At 41.2% G+C, this 11632-nt stretch overlaps 1 protein-coding gene across 1 annotated transcript; it reads left to right on the forward strand.

Annotated features, from left to right (window-relative positions):
- The first annotated feature begins 666 nt into the window (after window positions 1-666).
- Window positions 667-2486, forward strand: LOC143533685 (dormancy-associated protein homolog 4-like). Its single transcript, XM_077028384.1, has 3 exons — window positions 667-1299; window positions 1895-1970; window positions 2060-2486. Exons 1-3 carry the CDS (start codon window positions 1062-1064, stop codon window positions 2085-2087), a joined length of 342 nt encoding a protein of 113 aa, XP_076884499.1. The 5' UTR covers window positions 667-1061; the 3' UTR covers window positions 2088-2486.
- The last annotated feature ends 9146 nt before the right edge of the window (window positions 2487-11632 follow it).

Consider the following 11632-nt stretch of genomic DNA (forward strand, 5'->3'; position numbering starts at 1 on the left):
TAATTTTTATTTTTATTTTTTAAAAGTGATTGTGATTAGAGAAGACATATAAAAATAATGATAATGTTAAAAAAAATACTTAGTTGAAAAAAAGAGAGAAAATATTAGGATTTGAATGGAATTGAAATGCTACGCCCACTCCATACCATATCTATATAATTAAAGTAAAATTACTACATTTTATATATATTCTTTCCAATTAAATAATAATTTTTTATAACTTTATTATTATCCTTTCTCTCTTCTTTAATCAGAGCCACTTTCAGAAAATATTTAAAAATTATACGATGAATAACAGAAAACAAATACTTAGTTTTCCTATGTAGCATTTTGTCTCTAATCTACTCACAAGTCACAACCACTCATAACCGTATAAAATAACTTGCAAAACTTACTCACATAAATATAGGAAACCGGCTAAGAATGTTACGTCATTTGAACATATTATAGAGTAATATAAAATTATTAATTAGATTTCAATTTTATCGGATGCTCCACAATCCCAAATTCCCAATTCCCTTATAGACTCCTTTCTTGCAGTTATTTGGGCTGCAAATAAAATTGGGCCATTTTGGGTTCCAATATAACAAAAAGTTGAATTACTGGGCTGACTGAGTTGGCACATGACTGATGACTCATCATGGCTTCCACGTGTACACTACAAATGAGCGACAAGTAGCATATATGAGATTCATTATTATCTCCGAAATCATCTAGCCACCCAACAAAATCTAACAGAAACCTTAATTTGAAGCCATCCAATCTCACCTCCCCGTCTATATATACCTCGTAACACCCCATGTCTCGCGTAATATATAATACTAATAATAATACTAACCCTCCAAATTTTGATTAATAAACGCTTCTCCTTCTATTCGTAACAGTCGCATTCGGGTGATCACCACCACCGTATCTTTTTTACTTAAAACCACCTAATTCCGGTTGTTACAGGAAAGAAACGAAATCAACAAAAAAAATATAAATATAATAATCACTATACTTAGTTATTTATTTAATTAGTTAGTTAGCCACTAATCATAACAATAATTATAATTATAAACATGGGTTTTTTTCGTAACCTTTGGGATGAAGCCCTCGCAGGCCCTGCACCTGATTCGGGCGTCGGCAAGTTTCGCCGCTATAATTCTCTCTTTTCCCGTCAAAATAACCCGCCTACCGCTGGCGACAACACCCCGGTCTCTCACAGCATCACTATCCTCCGAACAGACAGCTTGTCTAGTTCCGATTCTACCCCGTCCTCTCCGGCCGGGTCTAGCGCTGCCGGTTCACCTTTCTCAGGTACCCGATTATTATATGCGTTTCTGTTTTAACGGTATTATCCGCAACGCTGTCTCCGAGAATCCCGGAAATTTTTTCCACATGTCTAGGAACGAGTTTAAAATGATCCGTGATAAATTTATTATGTTTTTAATTATGTGATAAATAATTTAATTATGTGATAAATAATTAACAATCTTACTAAATGGGTTCGAAGCCTAGTAAAGCAAAAATAATCCCACTCTTCGAAATTGAACCCGAGACCTTTGATTTCATAGATCAGTATATTCATTGCGCCGAAGAGTTTGTAGTTTTTTTTCTAAAATACAATTTTATATAAAAAATATAATATTTTTTAACAATCATGCATGTGCGGTTGCACAATTATTTAATTTATGTATTTTAGAAAATTAAATCTCTCTTATGAATCGATAAGATATCTTATTAGGTATATTACTTGTATTAAATTTAACTTTATTAGGTATATTACTTGTATTAAATTTAACTTTATTTTTTATTTTTTAAATTGTATCATTTGAGCTTTATCTAATAGTTACTTCATATATGGGCCGGCCCGGCCCTCATCATCTAAAATTATTTATGTGAGACTGTGCAGCAGCGTCACCTGGCGGGGATTTCAACACGGCGGAAGCCCACCGCCGGGAGCCCAAAAGCCCTACTGGTTATGATTGGTTCGTTCTCTTTCCATTTTTTTGTTAAGTAATAATCATTACAACTTCATATTTGTAAAATGTTAATAATTTGTGTACGTACCTTTTAGGATCGTTTTGACTTCTCTGGATCGTTGAATGAAGGTTACGGATGAGTTCTCAGAGTAACATCTTTGTGTAAATATTGTATAATAACCTCTGTGAAATATATGTATATGTACGTGTATAATATTGTAGCAGCCCGTGATATGTATAATTAACCAGTGTGGCGTAGTGTATAATAATTAATTAATAAGATGAGATGTGAGCTTCAGAAGTCGCAGATCAATGGAGCCATTGCTGCTTGCTTCATGTTTCACAAAGAGGACAAGCAATTACTCTATGTTTGATTGACCTTTACTTAGTTTTGCTTGTAAATATTATGTCTTCTTTGTGTAACAGTACGTACGTTCGCAAATATGAATGAAGCTTCCATCATTGTATAATTAGTAGCAGATTCAAGGTTATTTGCTTTACGAGTTGTTTGACGATTTAAACTTTGGCACGTCCCCGAAAAGGAATTAACATTAAATGAAATGTGTGACATATAGTATAAAATAGGCGAATGAACAAAGATATAAAGAGACAAGCGTACTTCATGAAGCACATATATATAACCCAACGAAGCTTTATAACACTGCCTTGATTCGTCTATACTTACGGGAGCAACCATACATTTTATTGGATCCCCAACTGAACTGATTGAGTCCAAGAAATACACAATCCATAGTAGAGTGTTAGTCATCGACATCTTGCGTGGTCTACACTGACGTAAGCATGGAGAGCAGGACTTGACAATTGCCGAATGATACTCAAGGTACAAAATCCCTTGTAGATAGAAAAAACAACCGAATTCCTTGTATTTGTAACGTATGTGCATATGCGAAAGATAGATCGTCCATCTTAAGTTGTCTCGTCAACTTCGATGCTTTATTTTACAAGTCAGATAACCATTGACTTACATGCAAAATAATTAGATGTTATGAAGCGTCACTTATGAGAACATCTTGTGGTTCTTCAAAGTATCAAACGTTCCAAATGATCAAATTAAGTAAAATGTTGACGTCAAGTTCTTCGTGAATGATGATTCAGGCAGGTTAAACAAAAAATTTAATCACTTCAATTAAGACCGAAGATCAAAGGCCAAAGGACAACTGCTAAGTACATTTCTTTTCTACTTAACTTAAAACATAAAAAATATTCGTTTCTAACTTTCTATTATTATGACTTTCATATGATCATTAGTATCTCTTTCTCTCTTCCTCCCATGCATGCTGATACTACTTCATTTTGTCTTTACCTCGTCTTATTCGCTTTATCATTTTGCAACTAAAGTGGAACCCATTGAAAACATCAAAGAAGTGCGCATACAACTACACAGGATATGACAATGAGGCAACCCATTGAAAGGAAATGTAAAGCTGTAAGACCCGGTTTTGTTCATTTAAGTCTTTCGTATTTGTATAACTTTAGTTTACATTTATGTTCGTTTTCGGTTGTATGTTTTGGGCCCGAGGCCTCTTGTACTTGAAGCCCATTGAGCATTTATTAATAGAATGGTGTATAACATACTCACATATATAATGTGTGTGTATGGAATACACCAAGTAACTCTTGCACTTTTCATTCCATCCAAGTATTCTCTCCAAGTAACCAAAACTCTCTCTAACCCCTCACCCCACCTTCAAGTTTCGACTCCACTAACCCCACCACAAGATCCGAGATCTCGGTCCAACTAGTTGTTTCCGCCAACTAGTTGTGAGGTTGATCCAAGAACAACTAGTATTAGTTTGTTTTGTTGTTTGATCCGGTTTCGGGACCTACAATTGGTATCAGAGCTTTCGGGCTCTACTAGTTGTAGATCTTGAGTCACAACCTTGGATTTTGGTCTTGTGTATGAAAAGTCGGATTTTTCGAGAAAATAAGTGTTTTTTGGGTCTTGTGTTCTTCAAAGGTTCAAGAAATTTAGTGTGTTCATGTTCAAGAAGTTGGTCAAGATGTGTTAAAGGTTGTGTTTGAGGTGATTGTTATAAGGTTTGACATGGGTCTAACTTGCGGGTTATTTTGGGAAGTTAGCATTACTTACTTCGGGTCTCAAAGTTGACAATATTATTTTTTCGGGCTGGTCCAAGAAAGCGTTTTGATTTATTTCAAAAGAGTCAAAGTCAACTCGCAATCGCAAGTCAAAGTCAAATAAAAAAATGTCTTACAATTCTGAGCTTGGAGGAAGTCTGAATATGAGGGAAGGCCAAAAGGACATTTTTAGAGAAAAATTCAACATGTTTAAACATACTCAAGGAGAATCGGTTGCCTCTCTCATCAACATATTTGAGTCACTCGTTACTAAATTGAGTAGTGTTGGTATCATCCCTGGGTTGTCTGAGATCAACATGAAGTTGTTGGATTCATTGCCTTATGTAACACCCCGACCAAAGGCGGATTATACATCGGGGCGCCACATATTGTTTCATTACTCGTGACACTATTGGGTGTCAATATTTAATAAATACATTCATTCGCGCACGCGCAAAGTAAACAAGATAACATAAATCATCATAAATCAATATATGATAAATCATAATATTCGAACAGCAAAAACTTGTCTTGATACATTTTAATCTAGGTCCGAAATAAAGAAAACTTCCTACGTGTCCACAAGCTCCAAAACGGCTACTGCAAACCTGAACATGTGTTAAAATAAACGTCAAACACTTGCGTGTTGGTGAGAAATCAAGTTTAATACAATACATAGATAACAATAAATCTGCGCGCAACACGTGTATGTCTGGTGTTTAACAAGGGTGCAATCAGATTGTGATCAAGCCTAGATAGATCATAGCTCATAGTTCATAGTTCAATCCGTGCTCCCAATTGAGCACAAAAACGAGAAAACATCTGTGCAAGTGTAAACAAAGAAAACCGTAAACGATAGGTCTCCCGTGTTCATCTAATGGATCCATGAAAACTGCGGAATAGGCCGAACAAAGCGGTTAATGATACACACATACAAATAAACAGCCAAGTAAACGTCCTCAACACATGGGATACTGCGCGACTAAAGTTCATAAACAAGTTTAAGACTCTAAGTTTGTACGAACACATGAACATCCCAAAACATTAAAAGCAAAAAGGGATTAGGTACGAGATTACTCACTTGATAAACGATGCGGTGTAAGATAAAGCAAGAACCAACTTTAAACAAGCACAAGTTAACCTATAATTAAAGATTATTGTTTTAATGATTTGTTTTAAGTCTTGATTATAAGTTAGCATAATTAATAAGTAAATTATTATATATAATATATATTACCGGAAAAGCAGGGTAGAACAGGGAGGAAGACGGAGGCAGAGAGGGAGGCGGCAGAGAGAGCAAGGAGAAAAGGAGAGATTAAGTGTTTTGTGTGTGTAGTGTTAGGAAAAATAATACTATTATTTATAGAGAAACCCTAGGGAACACAATCCCTAGAAAAAGGGGAAAAGATCTCAAAAAGCAAAAGATTCCAAAAGCAAAAGATATCAAAAGATATGGCAGCTGCAGGGGGCAAGATAAAGCTGTCAGGGAACAGTAAAAAGCATGGGCAGATCAGATAAAGGTACTGGTCAAGCATGGCAAAAGCAGATCTCAAAAGATTATGTCAGTCACTTTTTCTGCCAACCAATGGGGTTGGTGCGCATGCTGCGCCAAAAGTGGCTTTTCAGACATAAAGCAGATTAGGCCAACAGCTCAAAAGATAAGACAACTCAAAAGCAACGGCTAGATTAAACAGAAGAAAACTCAAAGGGGTTTAGCGCGAGGAGGCTCGAGCGCGAAGGCAAAAGTGCGCGAGCGCGAAGGCAGACAGAACCAACCTTAACGCGTCGCGGAAAGAACTACATTTCTAAGCGCGCCGCGGGAAGAATCACATTTCTTAGCGCGCAGCGGGAGGAACTAAAATTCCTAGCGCGCCGCGGGAAGAACTATAATTCTTCGCGCGTCGAGGGATGAACTACGATTCTTAGCGCGCTGCGAGAAGAACTACAAATCCTTAGCGCGTCGCGGGAAGAACTACCGTTCTTAGCGCGCTGCGAGAAGAATTACAATTCTTAGCGCGCTGCGAGAAGAGTTCGTCTCGCGTATCGCTGTAACAGGTGGTCTTCACGCAGGATTCCTTGTAAGGGGTCTGGCGCGTGGAGCTGCGCAGACAACCTTAGGCGGGAAGGAACAAAGGACAAGCAAAGAGTTAGAAGAAAAAGAGGGAAACAAGGCGTAAGGGCGGGACGGCGACAAGAGGGAAAAGAAGGCGGAAAGAGAGAATGAGAGGGACGGGACGGCGGAAAGAAAGAGAGAGAGAGGCGGGAAGGAAAATATATTATTATTATTAAAAGTAAAATATAAGTATAAATAAATATTAAATCATAAAAGAAAGAGATCGGGTCAGAGAAACGGGTACCTGGGTCGGGTCGGATCGGGGCAGATGTTACAGTCTCCCCTACTTTAAGAAATTTCGTCCCGAAATTTATCTCGAAGTAGGTGGCGCAGAGAACAGGTGCGGGTACTTGATCTTCATTTGATCTTCCCTTTCCCATGTAAACTCGGCTCCGCGCTTGGACTCCCAGCGAACTTTCACGATAGGGATACGACTGCGCTTGGTTTGCTTTACCTCGCGATCCATAATCTCAACAGGCTTCTCAACGAAATGCATAGTTTCATCAACTTGAACTTCATCAAGTGGAATGTGAAGGTTCTCGTCAGCTAAACACTTCTTGAGATTGGATACATGGAACGTTGGATGCACATTACTGAGCGCGGGCGGCAGGTCAAGTCTGTAGGCAACTTTTCCTACACGCGCGAGAATCTTAAATGGTCCAACATATCGAGGAGCAAGCTTACCCTTCTTCCCAAAGCGGACAACACCTTTCCAAGGCGATACTTTGAGGAGAACAAGATTACCAATTTGAAATTCGAGAGGCTTTCGCCTACGATCTGCGTAACTCTTCTGTCGGCTTCTGGCAGTCAGCAGATGATCACGGATCTTGGCGATTTTATCGGTTGTCTCTTGAACAAGTTCGGGTCCTGTGATTTGAGTTTCACCCACTTCGCTCCAACAGATCGGGGAGCGGCACTTACGACCGTAAAGTGCCTCAAATGGGGCCATACCGATACTGGAATGATAGCTGTTATTATAAGAGAACTCAATCAAAGGCAGGTGTGAATCCCAATTACCTCCAAAATCAAGAACACAAGATCGGAGCATATCCTCAAGAGTTTGAATAGTTCGCTCAGACTAACCGTCAGTCTGAGGATGATATGCCGTACTCATGTCCAAGCGAGTTCCTAGCGCAGATTGGAGAGATTTCCAAAAGCGAGATATAAAACGGCCATCGCGATCGGATATGATGCTCAAAGGAGTACCATGGCGGCAGACAATTTCCTTGACATAAAGCTGCGCGAGTTGCTCAACACGGTAGTTTTCACGAATGGGCAGAAAGTGAGCAGACTTAGTCAAACGATCCACTATTACCCAAATGCTATCATGTTTGCTTGCTGTCAAAGGTAACTTGGTAATAAAGTCCATCGCTACACATTCCCATTTCCACGTAGGAATTTCTGGTTGTTCGAGCAAACCAGATGGGCGTTGGTGTTCAGCTTTTACCTTAGAACAAGTCAGGCATTTAGCTACGAACACAGCAATATCCTTCTTCATACCGGGCCACCAATAAGTAATGCGCAAATCCTTGTACATCTTATCGGCGCCGGGATGAATAGAATACCGAGATTTGTGCGCTTCACTCAGGATATCAGCGCGAAGATTCTCATCAAAGGGAATCCAGATGCGATTAAGATAGCAGAGAATTCCACTCAGATTAGGGACAAAGTGCGCTTCCGCGCCACACGCTAACTCGGCGCGAAGGTTACCATTACTGATGGATGCGCGCTGCACGTCACAAATACGCGATTCAAGGTTGCTTTGAATCGGCGCGAAGTGAAGCTGGGTGCGCGGCAAGATACAGTTAAGCTGGCAGGGTTTTCGGCTGAGCGCATCGGCTACCACATTAGCCTTACCAGGATGATACCGGATCTCACAATCGTAATCGCTGATGAGTTCGTTCCATCGGCGTTGCCTCATGTTAAGTTCATTTTGATCAAAGATATGCTGAAGGCTTTTATGGTCAGTGTAGAGGATACACTTAGTACCATAAAGGTAGTGTCTCCAGATCTTCAAGGCAAAAACAACTGCGCCTAGTTCGAGGTCGTGAGTTGTATAATTCCTTTCATGAACCTTGAGTTGCCTTGATGCGTAAGCGATAACCTTGCCTCGTTGCATAAGAACACAACCGAGACCTTGGTTGGATGCATCGCAATACACGACAAAATCATCATTACCCTCAGGTAGCGCAAGAACAGGAGCTTCACACAACAAACGCTTGAGCGTCAGAAAGGCTTCTTCTTGCTTCGAGCCCCAAATATACGGTTTACCTTTGTGCGTTAGAGCTGTTAAAGGCAATGCGATCTTTGAGAAGTTCGAAATAAATCGCCGGTAGTAACCAGCTAAGCCCAGAAAGGAACGGATCTCGGTAGGAGTGGTCGGCGTAATCCAGTTCTTGATTGCTTCAATCTTGGATGGGTCGACATGAATACCCATCTTGTTTACAACATGACCAAGAAACTGTACTTCATCAGACCAGAATTCACACTTGGAGAGCTTAGCATAGAGCTGCTTGGTTCGAAGCTTTTGCAACACCAACTGGAGATGTTGCTCATGCTCGGCCTTGGTCTTAGAATACACCAGAACATCATCGATAAACACGATCACGAATTTATCCAAGAAAGGCCTACACACCCGATTCATTAGATCCATGAAAACGGCGGGTGCGTTGGTTAAACCGAAGGACATGACCAAGAATTCAAAATGGCCATAACGAGTTCGAAAAGCAGTCTTCGGGACATCTTCATCGCGGATGCGCAACTGGTGATAACCAGAGCGGAGATCAATCTTGGAGAAACAAGAGGCACCTTGGAGTTGATCAAAGAGGTCGTCAATACGCGGTAAGGGATACCGGTTCTTAATGGTGAGTTTGTTCAACTCGCGGTAATCAATACACATGCGAAACGATCCATCTTTCTTTTTAACGAACAACACCGGAGCACCCCAGGGCGAAGAGCTAGGGCGAATGAATCCTTTAGCAGTCAACTCTTGAAGTTGGCTTGCCAATTCTTGCATCTCAGCGGGCGCAAGACGGTAAGGAGATTTAGCTACGGGGGAAGCACCAGGGACAAGATCAATACGGAACTCAACTTCACGAGCGGGAGGGATACCAGGAAGATCATCAGGAAAAACTTCAGGGAAATCACGCACAACAGGGATATCGCGAAGCTTCTTCTCTTCAGCAGGTTTGACCACATGGGCTAAGAATGCAACACACTTCTTCCGCATAAGCCTTTGGGCTTCGGCGCAAGACATAAGCTTAAGACCGCGGGAGGGTTTTTCGCCGTAGATGTGAAGATCACCATTTTCTCGAGGTATGCGAATCAACTTCTTGGCGCAAATAACTTCGGCGCGATTATTCGAGAGCCAGTCCATACCAATAATAACATCAAAGCTTCCAAGAGGCATGGGGATGAGGTCGATCAGAAAATCGTTTTCGTTAAGGTTAAGCGTGCAATCTTTAATCACCGAGTTAATTAAAACAGTTTCACCGTTAGCCAATTCAACTGAAAAATCTTCTTTTAAATCGCTGCGCGGTCGCGCAAGCTTCTGCTCGAAGGCGCGAGAGATAAAACTTCGATCGGCGCCAGTATCAAAAAGTACAGAAGCATAAAATCCGTTAAGCAAAAATGTACCATTCACTACGTCATTATTCGCTTGCGCTTGGTGCGCGGTTATGTTAAAAGCTCGTCCACGCGTTACTTGGTTTGAAATCTGGTTCACCGGATTCGCTTGTGTAATCTGAACTTGTAGTCTCGGGCACGCGTTCCGGAAATGACTGGGATCACCGCAGTTATAGCACGACCTGGGTCGTGGGTTTTGGTAGGTTGGTTGTGGGTTCTGCGGGTAGACTGGTGGTGTTGGCGCAATTGGGTTGGCGGGAGGGACTCTACAGTATTCGGCAGAGTGACCAACGCGGCCACATCGGTTACATTGTCGACACGGGGTTTGGGTTGGGTGGTGAAGTCTACAGGTTGGGCAAAAGGGTTGATTTCCTGTGTAAGGTTTCTTAGGTGGCGGGGCAGGGAGTGCGGGATTGGTTAAGGCATAGTTATGGACTACAGGAGGTGTTGGGTAGGCTGACAGAGGGTTAGGCGCGTAAACTGGAGGTTGGTAGATGGGTTGCTGGACAATGGGCGGGTTGGTAAGCGTATAGGCCTTGCGCCTGCGCTTGAGGTTGTTACGGTTTGAGGGTTCTGGTTTGGTTTCTGTTGGTTCAGGGGCAGTCTTGGTGAGTTTGGTCTTTTCAGATCCCCGCAGGAACAGGGTTCCTGCTCTGACATGGTTGTCGCTGAGCACAGCGGCCAACTCGATGGCGTCAGAGAGGGTTACTGGGTTTCTGGCCCATACAGAATCTTGAATTTCCATGGGGAGACCCCCAAGGAATTTCTCTATGGCTCGGCGGGAAGGGGTAACAAGGTGAGGGACCAGCAGGCTTAGTTCATGGAAGCGCGTCGCGTACTCGCGCGCTTCACCACTGTACTGCTTAAGATTCCAAAATTCCTCCTCCAGGCGCTTAACTTCGTTGGGAGGGCAGAATTCTCGCGTAAGAATTTCCTTGAATTCCTCCCAAAGCAAGCTGGAAGCAGCTTCTGCGCCACGCGCATGAGCTACTCCATTCCACCATGTAAGCGCTCTAGATTCCAGGACACTGGAAGCATATAGGGTTCGTCTGTCTGAGGGGCATTGGGTATGGAGGAAAGTGTTTTCGATTTTCTCAAGCCACTGGAGCATCACGGTGGCTCCTTCAAGACCTGTGAACTTTGGAGGGTTACCCGCGTTAAAGGATTTAATGTTGTAACCGGAGGTATTGTTTTGGCTCAAGGCTTGGGCTATCGCGGCGGCCATTTCCTGGGAACGTTGCTGTCTACGCATGCGCGAGGCTTCTCTTCTCTGAAATCGGCGAGATAGCGGAGGCATTCTATAAAAATTTTAATTTTAGTTAATATCTTGGTTTTAGCGCAAAGTTTTAATCTTATAAAGCTTGGTTTCGCAGAGTTAGATACTATCAAAAGTTAAAGTAAAATAAATGACTTTAAATGCAGACTTAATTAAGGTAACAAATTCGAATCGAGAATCGACAATTCATGTATCACCATGATCTTCCAAATTCTCAATTTAAAATGACGAGTAAACGAGTATTGGAGATTGACGATTCATGTATCACCATGACTTTTCAATCCTCAATATAAAATATACAAGAAAATGAGTATTGGAGGTTGACAATTCATGTATCACCATGACTTTTCAAGTCTCCAACCTCAGAACATAATCGTAAATGGAAATTGAAAATCAACTATTCATGTATCACCATGACTTTTCGGATTTTCAATCCCAACAAACGAATATGTAAGTAAAATCAATAAAAATCGAAATTCAACAAAAATCGAAATATCGCGAAATAAAACATAAAATCATATACTGCGCAAGCGCGAGCATATTCATAAATAACGAGTA

Source organism: Bidens hawaiensis, unplaced genomic scaffold, assembly GCF_021521415.1.
Source record: "Bidens hawaiensis isolate Kalapana, Puna unplaced genomic scaffold, B.hawaiensis_p1.1 tig00009828_1, whole genome shotgun sequence".
In the NCBI taxonomy this organism is placed as follows: Eukaryota; Viridiplantae; Streptophyta; class Magnoliopsida; order Asterales; family Asteraceae; genus Bidens; species Bidens hawaiensis.

Excerpts from the sequence above, each read along its gene's own strand:
- LOC143533685 (XM_077028384.1), top strand. The coding sequence starts at position 1,062 with ATGGGTTTTTTTCGTAACCTTTGGGATGAAGCCCTCGCAGGCCCTGCA. Across the intron at positions 1,300-1,894 it reads TGCCGGTTCACCTTTCTCAG|CAGCGTCACCTGGCGGGGAT; the intron begins GTACCCGATTAT and ends GAGACTGTGCAG. Across the intron at positions 1,971-2,059 it reads AGCCCTACTGGTTATGATTG|GATCGTTTTGACTTCTCTGG; the intron begins GTTCGTTCTCTT and ends CGTACCTTTTAG.